This window comes from Anabas testudineus, chromosome 16 (assembly GCF_900324465.2).
Source record: "Anabas testudineus chromosome 16, fAnaTes1.2, whole genome shotgun sequence".
In the NCBI taxonomy this organism is placed as follows: domain Eukaryota; kingdom Metazoa; phylum Chordata; class Actinopteri; order Anabantiformes; family Anabantidae; genus Anabas; species Anabas testudineus.
In genome coordinates, this window is record NC_046625.1 from 12,457,793 (window position 1) to 12,473,401 (window position 15,609).

General features: G+C 37.8%; 3 protein-coding genes across 3 annotated transcripts; 2 read left to right on the top strand and 1 right to left on the bottom strand.

Annotated features, from left to right (window-relative positions):
* Positions 1 to 119: 119 nt before the first annotated feature.
* Positions 120 to 3,826, bottom strand: si:ch211-269k10.4. The gene is made up of 6 exons (XM_033326381.1): positions 3,632 to 3,826; positions 2,621 to 2,802; positions 1,191 to 1,310; positions 997 to 1,053; positions 799 to 906; positions 120 to 696 (listed from the first exon to the last, which is right to left on the bottom strand). The coding sequence occupies exons 2-6, from the start codon at positions 2,786 to 2,788 to the stop codon at positions 598 to 600; spliced, it is 552 nt and encodes a 183-aa protein (XP_033182272.1). The 5' UTR covers positions 2,789 to 2,802; positions 3,632 to 3,826; the 3' UTR covers positions 120 to 597.
* Positions 3,827 to 4,037: 211 nt separating this feature from the next.
* On the top strand, positions 4,038 to 6,289 carry LOC117152962. Its single transcript, XM_033326382.1, has 7 exons — positions 4,038 to 4,162; positions 4,249 to 4,417; positions 4,551 to 4,643; positions 4,806 to 4,862; positions 5,253 to 5,354; positions 5,433 to 5,549; positions 5,631 to 6,289. Exons 2-7 carry the CDS (start codon positions 4,256 to 4,258, stop codon positions 5,673 to 5,675), a joined length of 576 nt encoding a protein of 191 aa, XP_033182273.1. The 5' UTR covers positions 4,038 to 4,162; positions 4,249 to 4,255; the 3' UTR covers positions 5,676 to 6,289.
* A 685-nt stretch (positions 6,290 to 6,974) lies between these two features.
* ptdss1a (phosphatidylserine synthase 1a) lies at positions 6,975 to 15,255 on the top strand. Its single transcript, XM_026372086.1, has 13 exons — positions 6,975 to 7,408; positions 7,959 to 8,050; positions 8,429 to 8,473; positions 8,566 to 8,690; positions 8,799 to 8,957; positions 9,261 to 9,412; positions 9,975 to 10,116; positions 11,940 to 12,052; positions 12,226 to 12,291; positions 12,562 to 12,661; positions 12,820 to 12,888; positions 13,183 to 13,249; positions 13,430 to 15,255. The coding sequence occupies exons 1-13, from the start codon at positions 7,227 to 7,229 to the stop codon at positions 13,522 to 13,524; spliced, it is 1,407 nt and encodes a 468-aa protein (XP_026227871.1). The 5' UTR covers positions 6,975 to 7,226; the 3' UTR covers positions 13,525 to 15,255.
* The last annotated feature ends 354 nt before the right edge of the window (positions 15,256 to 15,609 follow it).

The following is a 15,609-nucleotide window of genomic DNA, read 5'->3' on the forward strand; positions in this document are numbered from 1 at the left end:
TGTTTTAATTTCTATGTCACGGTTCAGTTTAACATCAATATATTTCCACCACTGGCTAATAACCGAATGGTTGCAAACAAAAAGCATCGAATCTTTTATAGTTCAGTAAAGTCTTCTTTTGTCAAAGCTGCTGAAAGTATAAGTGCAGCTGATATCAGGTAGCAGATATTTCCATTGATAGCAAAGCACGAGTGTAAAACCACAAACACCAAGACCCTTGCAGAGAGTGAGAAAGAGCTGCACTGTGAGACCCACCACTACCGTTAAACAAAGGTACAGAGGTTGAAGGGTTTTTTTCTTCATGTTAGAAAAGCTGACATTTGTTTACCACAACTCCTGTGCTCATAGTCCAAGTCAAACATCAGACGTAGACCACAGCCTGAGCTGTTCAGCAGGGGTTTCAAGTCCAATATAGGCGATCAAGCCAACTGAAAGTCACATATAATGTACAAGAAAAGAAAAAAGAAAAAACTGAACTTTTAGTAGTTTGCTACAAGGGCTTGATATCTGTTACACGTCAGATTATCGTCCCTTGGTCGTCTGTGTACAAGCGGTTAATATAAAGTACAAAATTCTCAAATGGCGTCAACAGCTCGATCATGGCGACTTGGCGTGTTTTTCTTTAAAGAACCAGAAGCAGAGGACAGAAGAAAGTAAAACTTCAAGGCCCAACACACAAAGTTCCAGCACCTCGATCTGTTGGAAAGATTCAGCACATTAGGTGTGAAAATACAACTACAAATCCATGTGCTTGAAACCCTATAAAAATAATACTCATGTTTTGTCATTGTAGATTACCTTTAAATATTCTTCATTTCCACTCTTCCACATAGCCAGGTCAGCACTTATTAGACAAGCTGCAACCACAGCTACAGCAATACAGCCGCAGTTAATCCCAAAGGACACCTGAAATAAAGATCACATGACATTTGAAGGAATAATCACCTTCACCCGCGGTTATGTGTTATCTTTCAGGCCCTTTTGACTTGTACTTACAGGGAGTAATCTTGGACATTTGAGCAACAGGTTGGAAGTAATTCCAGCAATGATGAACTGCATAGAAGAGCAAAGTAGATAAAAAAAAGTTTTTTTCAAAGATTCACACAAATATTCATTGTTTAAATAATTTTTAAGCACCATATGCTTTACTTTTGTTACTTTTATCATTTACATCTTGAGTAGATACTTACCAAAGCTCCAGTCACGTGGGAAACTCTGAACATAGTGAAAAGTGATTCTTGCATCTCCTGAGTCACAGCAAAAAAAATCCCCACTCCAACACTCAGGAGACCACTCACCATCTGCAGAGACTGGCACAAAAAGTGTTTACATGCTGATTTATGACTACAAGCCACATTTTTTAATTTGTTGATAATTTTACCATCCGCCACATGTTTTTGTGGTATTCAACAGTTTACTTATTGGTTATATTCTACAAGAAGAACACGCAGATGAATATTTATATCTCTAAAAAAAACCCTACTGTAAATATGGAAGTGTCAGCATAGAATAAACATAGAATAAAACTGTAACTGACGCCTGTGAAGACAACTTAAGCACCTTATCTCTGTATTTCACTTTGATCTAGAAATGCATGCGCTGGGTAAATTCCTGATGTACTGAACTCCAAAAGAAGTTTCCTGCACCCGTGACTCATTTAATGAGTACACGTCACCATATTTGACCTGATTGTTGAGTTTGACCAAATCAAGACACTTAGGTAAAAGAAATTAACAGAGCCAGAACATTTGAAATCATTGTTTCCTAAATGTCCTCTTCCCTAAACTCGGGACAATCAATTATTCAAATCATAATAGTGTAAACAAGGTTGGAATATACAAATATGACAGCCACGCACAGTAGTGAATACAATACACAAACGGAGAGTATGAAATAGAACACGAGTAACGTCTGCCTGTACACCTATGGTGTGGAATACCACAGAAACACTCAACTAAGCACTTCCTGTTGCTGCTGCCCAGATCTGTAAAAATGATACAAGTTATTTTTGAAACACAGAGACACCCACGCACATTAAATTAAAAACCTGTCCTTTTAGTACAATCATCCATTTTCACTTGTAAAAAAACTCAGCTAATTATTTTGTAAGGGCAGCTGTTTTTGACCATGTTTTTGTTTTATTTGTTTTATTGCAGTGGTAGTAAAAGGTTGAGTTTGCAGTTTCGATCCTAAAACTGTGTTTTTGCAACATATGTGTTTCATGTGTTGAATTTTTGTTTGCACAAGTGGCTGACTGTGTGCTTTTGGAAAGTTGCAGCTGCATTGTTTCATGACAAAAGTGCCCATTTGCCAGACAAATGAGATCACAACATGACACGATTTAGATCTGAAATGTCTTATCAGTTGCATGTGATCTTTTTGGAGCTCCAAAAACGGGGTCACCAGATAATCTTGCACTAATCTTATACAATTTACAGTGGTAAATGTACATGTAGCTTTGTTTTGCTAAATAAAAAGACTGTGGCCACATTAATAACACAGCTAACACAACCTCCTTTACCACATTGTGATCAACACCAAGGTATTAATTATTTTACTGATGTTACATTATATTAAGGGTAAACAATTTTAAAGTTCAGAGCTACTTTAACTCGCTTACCCCCAGCACAGCAGGTTGTTTCTGTAGCAGATCATGCAGTGGCCCTTTGTTGTCTGGCATGACCTCTGTAGCTTGGTAATATCTTATCAAAGGTGCATCTCCTTTGTCAGGTCTGAATGGTTCTTCATCAGCTCCCTGGATGTCCATGTCAACATCAGCACAGGCCATGATGCTTCTCTGGTCTGGAGGGACAATGTTTGTTCCCATGGGGTAGATTAATAAAGATTAAAATCTCATAATGTGATCTGTAGCTGCAATAGTTCCCTGCTAACATTCACAGGGACCACAAAAAATTCAACTTGTAAAATATAAAAACAGTCCTAATAATTTGCTGATAATTTACAACTTTGTCAATTTAACACTTCTGTGCAAATGTTGTTTTAATGTTTAATGGATTCTCTGCCACACGTTATAATAATAATACGTATAAACAGCTGGTTAAAGGAGTGCTGTCAACACAAAGTAAAGATATTAAGATATGTGGAAAAAGTGTATTCTAAAGCTGTTCTATTGCATTTTAATGGAAGAGGACTGTTAAAATGAGCTAGTTTTTCTTTTTCTATTGTTCTTGCCTGTATTACATTGGTAAATTGTTGGTTACTTTTATTTGTAATAAAAAGTGGAAAGTGACAAAAAAGAAGAAGCTCTGTGCAGACGACTAAATTTACTGAGTGAATTTTGTGTAAATCTTTCGAGTTTCCACCACACACGCTGAACAATAATTAATGACAGTTTAACTTATAATAATGCATATTATTACAAATCTATCCTGTTGTCATTGGTGAACTTACTTGATACAAAATATGTTAATACAAAAAACTGTCTAATTCGCACAGGCTTTGCAGAAGTTTCTTAGGTCACGCATGTAACATACATACACTAAACCTACAAACGTAGCCATGTTGCAGACTTTCCAATACTACTATATTCATGTTTAGCATGACAAATACATATCAAGTTACATAGAAATCATTTTTTAGTGCAATAAAGATCTTAAATTTGGATTCTTACCACGTTTGGCTCGAGCAGCATCTATTTCACACTCTGTCTCAAACAAGTATCTTGCTCTTTAGACATGAGTCTCACTTCCCTGCAAATACTGTGAAAGATGAGGTCAGCTCACATCTGAACTTCCTCAACCTGCCAAATGGTGTCTGCTAAACTAATACATGCAACTTGTCATGAGTGGTCATGAGAGTATATTATGAGGTTTCCAATTAAAACAAAACACTTTTCTGCAAACATATGAACATCAGTAAGTCAAAACATTAGATCTTAATTGTTTTAAAGTTTTGCCAAATTATTTTAGATGCAAGCATTTTGTTTTTGTGTGTTTTTGTTTTTGTGTGTGTGTGTGTGTGTGTGTGTGTGTGGTTGTGTGTGTGTGTGTGTGTGTGTGTGTGTGTGTGTGTGTGTGGGGTTGCGGGGCAGAGAGAGAGAGAAAGAGGCAAAGGCAACTGGCATGCCAGGTCATTTCCTTGTCTAGCTCATTTGACAAAGCAGGTCAACGCTCACGCCTGAATAAAGATAGAAGAATAAAAGGTATGTCACTGATAACATCAACAGCACATCACCAGTGCCAAATTGGTATAAAATGCTTTTAAATGCTTTTTCTTTGATCTCACTAGAAGGAAAATGAAGAAGACATTTACATGCAATGAGTCGATGATCATCACTATTCCTATTGGGAGTCTAAAGGACGCTGGAGACGGACAACTGATGCCAGACAAATTCCACTGTGTGTTCAGAGATTCCTACAAGGTCTTTGTTTTGAAAGGAAAACCTAGACCTCTTGGAGTGAGTTGAGTTTTTTCATATACAGGTTGAAATGTGCTGTATAGACTGTTTTGTTCATGTAAAAAAAAATATACACAAAAATAGCAAGACTGTTGCATAATTTTTTTGTTTGTTGTCCCTTATTTTTAAATAGGCAGCCCAAGCTATCGCTGGTGTGTTTCTATGCAGTCTCGGTCTGCTATTTACAGAGGCAAACACCATGCCCTTCACTCTACCCAGCGTTCTGGTAAATATCATTTTAAAAAGTGAAACACTCTCCTCACTTGTAGTGTGCGTAGAGGAACCGTACATTCTCACGTCTTTGTTTATCTTCCTTCCTTATTTCACAATATTACAAAAATATTTTAAGTTTATGCAAAATACTAATTTGTTTTTGTCATTTCCTCAGTTTGTAGTCTCTGGTATGATCACTTATGCTGCAGGAAAATCTCCAAACATGCATGTGGTAAGCAGCCGATTTTCAAATTATTTCTTTTGCAGGTGAAAAATCCACAATGTGGCAGAAAAACTCTCCTGATGGTAAAAATTCTGGGCAAATGTAGAAGTTGATTTATCTACAGTGTCAGTAAAAAAAAACTTAAAATGGCAAACGCTGACTACATTATCTTTTCTTTCAGTGTTTGGTGTTTTTAATACAGATAAAGAATTTAATTCAGGTCATTATTTAAAGTCGTGTCTTTGTAGTAACAGAGAAATAATGATAATAAAGAAATCAAATTACAAAATCTCAGGGAGGAGCGCTTTAGTTTGACTACTGTCTTGATCACTCCGACCCCCACTGCTGCCAAAATGGATGTCTGTTGTCTGCAGAATGTAATGCGATGTCTTTTTCCAGGCAAAGATGTCCTTCTCTCTCAACATCATCAGCTTCTTCTGGTCAATTGCAGCTTTTACTATAAGCATAATAAAATTGTATTCACCATCCGAGGTATCCAAGGTAAACACCATTAGGCTTGATTGCAATATGAAATACAAGTGTGCATTCACTTTTATTAATTTCTCAACTTTTTAGCAGGTGTTTAGAGGAATCATTGGATTTGTGATGACTCTGCTTGTTGTTGAAAATTTATTAGCCCTATTCCTGATCTACTGGATGAGTAAAGCTATTTGCAGACAACACTTCAACACCTTAGTACGTCATGGTCTTATTTACATCTATATTTATTACATTCACATGTGAATTTGCTGCTAGACGTTACATAAATAATAATAGTCTTTGTTTTTACAGCCAATCATACTGCTGAAACAAGGAGACTGAACTGATAGAGCTGAACAAACCAAAGACCAACAAAGTTTTTTTTATATATTTGTGTTTCTTTACAGTTTGTGATGGTATAAAAAGCCTCTTAATGTCATAGCGACTGCATTAGAAAATAATGTGCTATCACTGGCTGCTATGTGCTGCTATTTCTGAAAGCCACATTTATTTTTGTACAAATACTTGTTCATACTGCTTTTAACATGTAAGGCGTCACAGGTGTGTAAATTAAATTTAAAAAAACACAAGTGTTAGTGTTTCTACTTAACAAAACATACAACTCCTGCAGTTTTGACTGTATTTGAAAACTGTTTGTTTTGAAAAAGGTATTTTTCTCTGCATTTTGTGAATCCCCTTGCAGGACACTCTGGCAGAAGAGATTCGTAATCGTAATTTGTAATGAGGTTTTCCAGGTAAAACAAAGGTAAACAAACATATAGATATAAATTTTTATTATATTGCCATCCTGTCCCTGATTACAGACGTTGATGTTACGCCACATTTAGCTTAAAACCTTTTGACTTTTTGCCTTTTCTTATTTCCACAGCCAGTCATTATTGTTGTGACTCTGTAACTGTGTTTTGAACTTGTAAATAAAGACAATCGTGTATTTGTTTATGGTTTATTTCTCTTTGTATTGAGCTAAAACAACCTTTTATACACAACTTTAAATTATGAACTACAACAAATTAAATATCCCTTATTTTAAGACCTTTAATATGTAATGACACCTGAGCAGGGAATTTACAGAAAACACATTTTATTGTATTTGCACACATTTGAACATTTGCGCGCTGGTGTGTGCACATATAACATGTCAATCAAAGAGATTTTGGAAAGAGTGTGACAATTTGTGCAACTTCTACTACAAATAAATAACTATCAATTTTATCTTTGCATGTGGATTCATGAAATAAAAAGTACATCTTTAGAAAAAACTGTCCGTTTCTCTTTTTAATATTTATAAAAATGGACCGATAGAGACCCCTGCTGTCAGGTCGGCGATGATTTGGATTTCGGTTTCGGCCACAAGAGGGAAATAAACGCACAACAAATCCAGTAGATTGACCTTCCAGTGAGGGATAAAGTCTAGTTTCAGTTTTGAAAACCTTCAGGTGTTGGAAGTTACAGTTTTACTCTGAAATAGTATAGTGTAGTAATAATTGCTTGGGTGGGTCTGGAAAGAGCTTCTGTTTATTTGTCACGGGGTTAAAGTCCTTGCACGGAGGTCACGCACACATGCACACGCACACATGCACGCACACGCACACACAGCATATGATGTGAGAGATGAACTCTTCCGCTTCGGGACACTCCCAACAAAACACGTGTGAAACCCAATCAAAATCAAAAGTGAACAGTTTCTTCTTCTCTTGAAACCCTCTGCTGCTCTTTCTGGTTAGCCTGCTCGCCTTCTGCCCACTGATCGTCCGCTATGTCGCTTTCTGTCTTTATGTGAACTGTCTGCGGTTTGTGGAGCTGGTCCCTGCTGCACGGGGGGTTAGATCGCTTCATCAAAGCGTATGTGAGGAGCTGCGGCTGCGTCCTGCTATGGCGTCGCCGTATAGCGGATCCCACACCTTGAGCAAAGATGATGTGAACTACAGGATGCATTTCCGAATGATAAACGAGCAGCAGGTCGAAGATATCACGATTGAGTTTTTCTACAGGCCGCACACGATAACGCTGCTGACATGCACGGTGCTCAGTTTGATGTATTTCGCGTTCACAAGGTAAGTCATCAGCAGCTAGCATTAGCTTGGTAAATTAGCTTAGCTTGGTTAGCATGTGGCTAACGGTGATGCTGTGACTGTGCCAGGTATACACAGAGGTTAGCTAGCTTATAGCTACTATTAATTAGATTATAAATCTGAAAATAACATTGGCGGTGGTCTAACGATTGTTTTCTCAGTAGTAATTACCTGCCTTTTTTCTATAGTCGTTATGCTATCCCAATAAAAAGATGATTTTTGTACCGTTTGTTCAGTGCTGAACGTTGTTTTCTGTGTTGACATTGGCTAGCTAAGAGTTTATTAGTGTGACTAGACGAGTCGTAATTGTAGCTCGATTTAATCCAAACCCGAATGAGCTCTACAGATCTAATACAATGTAAAGCTTAATGTTTTTGCTGTGTGTTGTTTTAAACTTGAAGCCATTTGAGAAACATACACATCACTATCTAAAGCATAAGCTACTTCTAAAACGAGCTCTTATACATATACCATAGTAATGCTAATAATATTAATTGCTGACTGGGTAATATTTGGCTATTTTTTTCTGCAGAGATGATGGAAATCCTGACAGTAATCTCTGGGTGGGGCTCATCCTGGTCATCTCCTTCTTCCTTGTCATCAGTGTTTTGGCATTTCCTAATGGTAAGCAAAAAAAAAAAAGAGAGATTGAAATGATACTGTTAGTAAGGAGTGTGTGTGATTGGCTTTTAATCACATATATCCTGCAGTTTTTTCACACATTCATGTTTAATCGCAGGAAAAAAAAAATCTGATTTCGACAAAACCCTTTTAATCCAAACAAGGAAGAACCCCAGCAATATGTATGTTAAACTTAAAGTGTGGGGTAGACAGCATTATGAACATGCTGTTTTTTTTTGGTTTTCTCTTTTGACCCCTTTCACTTAATTGCCTTGACTTTATATCCTTTTTTTGGGGGGAGTGAATAAAAGCGTTGTAAATGTGTTATCAGATTAGTAGGATGTGTTACCTGTGTTTTTCTTGTAAAATTTCTTGTTGTAGGTCCTTTCACCAGACCACATCCAGCAATATGGCGAATAGTTTTTGGTGAGTATTTGCTTAAAAACATACAGGGTCAAAAACTGTTTCCTTTGGACCTTAGATTTCCCTTTCTAATGTTGTGTCCTGCTGTCGCTAAGGTCTGAGTGTCCTCTACTTCCTGTTCCTGGTTTTCATCATCTTTCTCAACTGGCAACAAGTAAAGCAGCTAATGTATTGGTTGGACCCAAACCTACGCTATGCCAAGAGGGAAGCAGACATAATGGTGAGTGGTTTAAACTTTCACAGCAAATCATTTTCAGATCGATTTATATGCTCAATACCAGGGGATTGTCAATTATTGCAGTGACCCTATCTGCATGTCTCTCTGCAGGAATATGCTGTGAACTGCCATGTCATCACCTGGGAGAGAATCATGAGCCATTTTGACATTTTTGCATTCAGTCATTTTTGGGGCTGGGGTATGAAGGCCCTCCTGATTCGAAGCTATGGGCTGTGCTGGACCATCAGTATTACCTGGGAGCTTACTGAGGTACAGAGGCAAACACCAGCTATCATTATACACTTAGCATCCTGTAGCTCCCTGTGACATCACTTTCTATTTATGTCTGCCTGTGCTCCCTTGTACTCATTCTGTGTAATAGAGATATCGGAAGGGCAACTAACACAGTAATGTGGGTTATGTGGTGGTAAAGGAATGGTTTTGGTTGTTATTAATATATTAACATTTTTTAATATATCCAGCTTTCCATATCTGGAAAGCTAGATATATTAAAGCCTAGCTTTCTATCTATGCTGCAGACTCCTATTGCTAACTCTTCTCCTGTTTCTATAGCTGTTCTTCATGCATCTGCTGCCTAACTTTGCTGAGTGCTGGTGGGACCAGGTGATTCTGGATATTCTGCTGTGTAATGGAGGAGGAATCTGGCTTGGCATGACCGTGTGCCGCTTTTTGGAAATGAGGACCTACCACTGGGCCAGTATAAAGTATGAGCTGGCAGTCTGGGAATTAATTACTACTGTGATAAAGTTGTTTCCAGTTTAGTGCTGATAGTCTCCGTGAACAGTTAAAATAGAAACATGCCAACCCTTTTTCAGTTGACTTTTCTAAGTTATTTATATGATGTGAAAGGGGAACTGAGGTATCAGCTCACATTCAGTATCAATACACAAGGTATATTGTCGGTAATACTTTTTCTGCATAAGTGACTGTAATTTAAATTGATGTGCAAATATCAGTGTATATATAATAATAATGATAATATAATATAATGTTTTTATTTTCTGCTCTTTCATATGTAATTTTGTAATTACATATGAAATTACCCTATTATTCTTACGGTTTTAAATTGTAGTAGGGTTTAATGCTTAGCTTACATCATGACAGAATGCATGAATTGTTGTTTTCAAATATGATCCTAAGGAGTAAACTGATGAAATGATGAATGTAATTGCATTTCTTTCAGTTGGCTTTGTCTTCTGTACTAACATAATGCTTATTGTAAATCTTTCTTTGTCTTTGTAATCCTTCTGCTATGCTTCCTTCCAGGGACATCCATACCACCACAGGGAAAATCAAACGAGCTGTGTTACAGTTCACCCCAGCAAGTTGGACCTATGTGCGCTGGCTTGACCCAAAGTCTTCCCTGCAGCGTGTGATGGGCGTCTATCTGTTCATGATCATCTGGCAGGTGGGTCAGTGAGAAATCCTCTCACCAGATCATGGTGACTAAGTGCTGACTAGTTGGAGATAATCCAGTGTGCTCCGCGTGCTCAGTCCTGGCTAATCTAATTACCTCCTCCATTGTTGAAATCTTAAAACCTCTCCCACATGGATCCATATAATTCATGAGGGTCATGCCGTCTACACATTAACGGCTAATCCCATAAGAGTAAAGGCCAGTCTGGATTACTTAGTAACAATTTATGGTGATGAGAAAACCATGCATGGAGAACTTGTGTAAGCCCTCTTGCTCTCTACTCAAGGATCAGTTAAAGCTACCAGAATTTCTAGCCTTGAGATTTCCATGGTAATGAACACCAGTGTGTCTCACATTTTTGTGTAGTGATGAAACAACATCATACTACCCTGTCTTTGACTGGAACAGTTTCCAAATCTCTTGAGGTTATAAATAGTATATATCATTGTGAATTAGGTGGAGAAACATGGGAGAGCTCAACTAGAATCGGCATAATGTCATTTTCACTGGGTTCATCTGCACAAGCTCCAGGTCAGATGAGTGAATACCCTGGCAGCAGGTCCTCTTTTTCATTATCTTTCAGTGCAGATGAGAGGGAGTTGGATAGTGTGTCCTTTTAAAGGAATTGCCATGGTTGTTGCCAATGTGTTAAATCAAATGTGACTTCCATTGTTACACAGTCTTCTTGATTGTCATTTGTCACTATTAATTGTTAGCAGCACTGGCTATACGTTGTAAGTTCAGTCTGAACTGGTTGACTTTTTCAGTGCATCTGTATGCAATAAAGCACTAATTACAAGTCTCACTGCCAATAGTCCTTACTCCCAGCACACAATATAACTTGTCAAACACAGGCGCAACTAATAACTTTAGTGTGTGCTGCATTACTTTTAGGTTTTCTATTTCCAGGGCACTGCATTTGTGCCTCACTGGAATCCCTTGCTGGCACGTATCAATGGAACAGAGCTGTCATTAAATCTTTTTTCCCACTACACCTGTGCTCTTCCTACACACACACACACACACACACATGTATATACCTTTAAAACAAATACTGTCTACAGTCATAATGAAAGACAAAAGTCAACACATGGCAGAGACAATTCAACATTTCAATGAAATCAAGAACAACCTGTCCGAAAACGTCTGTAAGACATAAGTCGCAGTGTGTGTATATATACCTTTTTTGCAGCAGATATTTTTTATCATAGCAGTAAAGTCACTGGTGTTAATCAATTGAATGAATCAACCAACCATCGATAACATTAACATTAACAAGCTTTGTTCCGCTCCCAGTAAGACATGGCAGTGAGTCAGCATAATACCAGGCCTCTAAAACTAGAGCATTTCTACGACAGAGCATTTCTGTCCTTAGGCTCACACCTTTAGGACAGTGCAGTAGAACAAAGTTCATTAACATTTAGCCAGAACAACTAGGTTTTGGAGCCAAAACGTAATATTTCCTTGACTGATCAAGTCATCTGATTCAATTCCAACTTGGCATTTGTTTTACTTAACCAATACTTCACTGAAAGATATGCCCCAAGACAGGCCAGGCATTAGGATACTGCTGATATCTATCTCCTGGACCTCAGCCATATATAAATTAGTATCTAATAATATTCTTCCAAAGTTTTTGGATAACCCTTTAAAACATACTGTAGGTATAATTTGCAAGTGCTACATGTTAAAGGGCATTCCAACTTTTATTTCAATTCCAAAATGTGTGACTGTGGAGCCATGTGTCGGCCCTTTACTGACTCTCTAATATGGTATGGATTTGACAGTGTTGTGTCTCCTTTTTTTGTTCACAGCTAACAGAGTTGAACACATTTTTCCTCAAGCATATTTTTATCTTTCCTGCAAGCCATGCTCTCAGCTGGTGTCGAATCCTGTTTATTGGCATCATCACAGCTCCAACAGTGAGGTAAAAACACAGAAAGTCAACAAGAGTTTTATTAGCAGGCACACAATCTCACGATTTTAATGGATTGCACATGCTCATGTCCTGTTTCTTGTTTTGACAGTCTGAGAAAATTGCTGAGTAAAAGAGTCTACAGGTTAAATCTGCTAATTTTGGTGTTATTGTTTCTGTTTTAGGCAGTATTATGCGTACCTTACTGACACACAGTGCAAAAGAGTTGGAACCCAGTGCTGGGTGTTTGGGTAAGTCAAACCTGAAAGTGTACCCCTGATTAAAGATGACTCCTGGATCTACTATGTGCCCAAACTCTCAGGCTACTGACCTACATCAGGAATGCTGTTACCCACAAAAGTAATACATTCACTGAGTAGATGTTAACATGTTCATGTTAGTGAGCATAGTGCAGCTCACAGGTAACATGTTTTTCTGTTAAACTGAAAGTATTATTGCAGCTAAGTAAGAGGTTTCAGTTCTGTGTTTGTTTGTTTTTTTTTTTCTCTCCTCATTAACAGGGCGATTGCCTTCCTGGAGGCCTTGGCATGTATTAAGTTTGGACAGGACTTGTTTTCAAAAACTCAGATCCTCTATGTGATCCTCTGGCTACTGTGTTTGGTAAGATTAAAATCGCATGTATTCCTGTTGCTCTCTTAAGAGGCTCTTCAGACTTTAAAATACAACATTTATTTTGCTCATTTTCAGTATTTTCAAATTTAAAACAGTGCTGTAAGTTATTAATTCATTTTCTTTGTTTGAAATTGGATCTATTTTAGGCCTTCATTACATTCCTGTGTCTATATGGAATGGTCTGGTTTGCCGAAAATTATGGTCCAAGACATAAGGTAGGTGGATTTTCTCCTCTCATCTGTGCTTTATATACATGTCCTGTGTCATACCACAGCAAACATTACATTAAATACTGGATATCTGCTGTATGTCTAAATGACAAAAGAGCATTTCTTGGAACAAATAGGTCAGATCAGCATTAGAGGGCCAACTGACTTTCTCTTGAGGAACCTCCATGATTATTAATTTGAAGGCCTATTCTCTTTATATCATTCACTGGGATCAGTTCCCTGTCCTGTGCTGATGGTATGGTAGTGTGGTATGTGTCTGAACCTCTTCCCCTTTCACAGCGCCTCTCGGAATGCGAGGACAGTAATTACACAGAATCTGTCGACCATGTGTCTGAGGAATTCAAAGGTACCCTGAATTCATCACCTACATATAAAGGCTCATACAATATGTACATCGGTCCTTAGCCGATTTCTTGTAAAGAGCTGACCTCTAGTGTTTCAAATAGTGTTTCACCCATTATGTAAAGGTACATATTTCAGTCCCATCTTTCTATAAACTCACTTTAAGTATTTGATCATGCTTCAGGAGAGATGGAAGTGGGTGGTGACAGTCCTACAACCAGGCAGAGAGGGAAGGGCTCAGGAAAGACCAAATCCATCAATGGCCTGGACAGCCAGTAGGAACTGGAACCAGAGGCTGGTTGGCGACTCCTGAACGCACTCCTTGGAGCCAGGTCTGAAGGATCACAGGTTGAATAGGGGGTAAAGTTACTGGTGTAATTGAAGTCTGGAAAGGCCCACCTACAATAGAGGCAGTGGAGACGGGAGAGAATAAGTGGATAAACAAGTCTATGTAGTGTTATTAGGTGTGCACAGAGGCTTGGAAAACAGAAATGCACACTACTGTATGCTGTAATCACTAAAAGCTCCTAAACCACTGATCACAGGGTGTGTGTGTGTGTGTGTGTGTGTGTGTGTGAGAGAGAGTGTGAGTGTGGGAGAGAGAAAAAAAGCGGTACTGTGTGTTTGAGTGTAATAGAGGAAGAGATGGCAATAAAAACTGCCAATTCTAGATGTGACCGCATGATATTGTAGCTGATAAACGACACTTTTATCCTACGATACAGTATATCATTGATATTTAATATGCAGTGGTTCAGACTTCAGATCATTCTACATCCAATAACCCACAAAGTATGTTTTTAAAAGCCTTTTCTTTTAATAGCAAACATTTCAAAAGGCATATTTTAACTTTGTCATTATTATTGATCATTGAGTGTAGATTGGTTTCAAAATAGTTGTATCCATTTAAAATTTAGTCTACAACACAATAAAGTGTCCTAAAAGGGAAGGGATCTTAATATCGAAATGCTTTCTGAAGCAGCTGTTTATTTGACTGGTCTAAACCAGCCTCAACTCTATAATAGTGGTTCAACACATTTCAATAATAAAAGCCATTATGTAGAATTTATCATATTAATTAAGCCTCTGTGATAATGGCACAGAAAGGCAGAGGTTTTTATTAGTACCTGATTGTCTATTTACTTCATAGATATTTATAACTTGAATGTGGACAGGATTTCAATGCAAGATAGCTTTAGCTTGGCATAAGAATCAACTGAGATTTGTTTGACCTGGAACAAAGCAACACACACAGTTTAAGCACTTTTCAGAATGTTTCCTTGGAAAAACTGTACATTTTGTAATGTTTGAGTATTTAGTGAATCACTTTGACCTTAAGTGATTTTTATTCTCCTTGTCCGTCTGTGGCTGCTATCATGTTTTATTTTTTGTTTGTTTTTTTACTGCTCTGATAACAGAGGGCAGTTATTCGAATGCCTGCATGTGTTGTCATGGTTTTTCTGTCTGTGTGCAGGTGGCTTTGTTTTCCTGTCAACCTTCTTGTTATTGCGTATATTACATTTGCATGGCTGTGTCAAATCAAATGAAGTGTTTTAGTAGCTAAATGCTATGTTATTATTCAACACATCTTTGTGTTACATACAAAAGGACACCAGTATTGATATTTTATGTCCTTCACTGTCACTGTAACAATTTAATCCACCCCTTGTGCCTCTTTGCTTGTTTTCTTTTTCAGTCGTTTCTCAGTTAAGACTAAATTTGAGCTTTTTGTATTTGATTATTGGACTCCTCTCTTATTGAAGGTATATTTTCATTTGCTCTGCCAGTATCATCTCAGTACAGATATATCCCTCATAATACACGACAATCCATGCATTGATCTCTGTGGAATGGCTCAGGCTGCCCTAAAACACAACATATAAATGATGCGTTGTCTCCGGATTTAATGTGTAACTTCTGCCAAAAATAATTCTGCTGAAAATTACTTGTGCTGTTCTTTTTCACTGTGAAATAATGAAACACATTAAAATGTTTTACAATTCCTCTGAAGCTCTTTGTTGTTGTTGTTGTTGTTGATGTAAGATTGTCCCCTTTTGTTTTTAACATATACTGGCTGCACTAACACTTCATCAGCAAATGCCCTTAACATTGGAAAAAGTCTTCAATCAGTAGGAAGCTGGTCATGTACTTGACAATAGGAAATCATGGACGACCTTGCTCGACCCCTGAAGAGCGCCAAGCTGCAGCAACGGAGTGCTGGATTGGCTGAGTCAGGCACAGCCTGTCTCAGATCAGATTTCACTCAGTCTGCACACCATGAAACTCACAGACCAGAATAGCTTCCTCATGCTGATGTATTTGAAGGTACAGTTGACGGTACCTTGGACAAAGATTTCATATAGT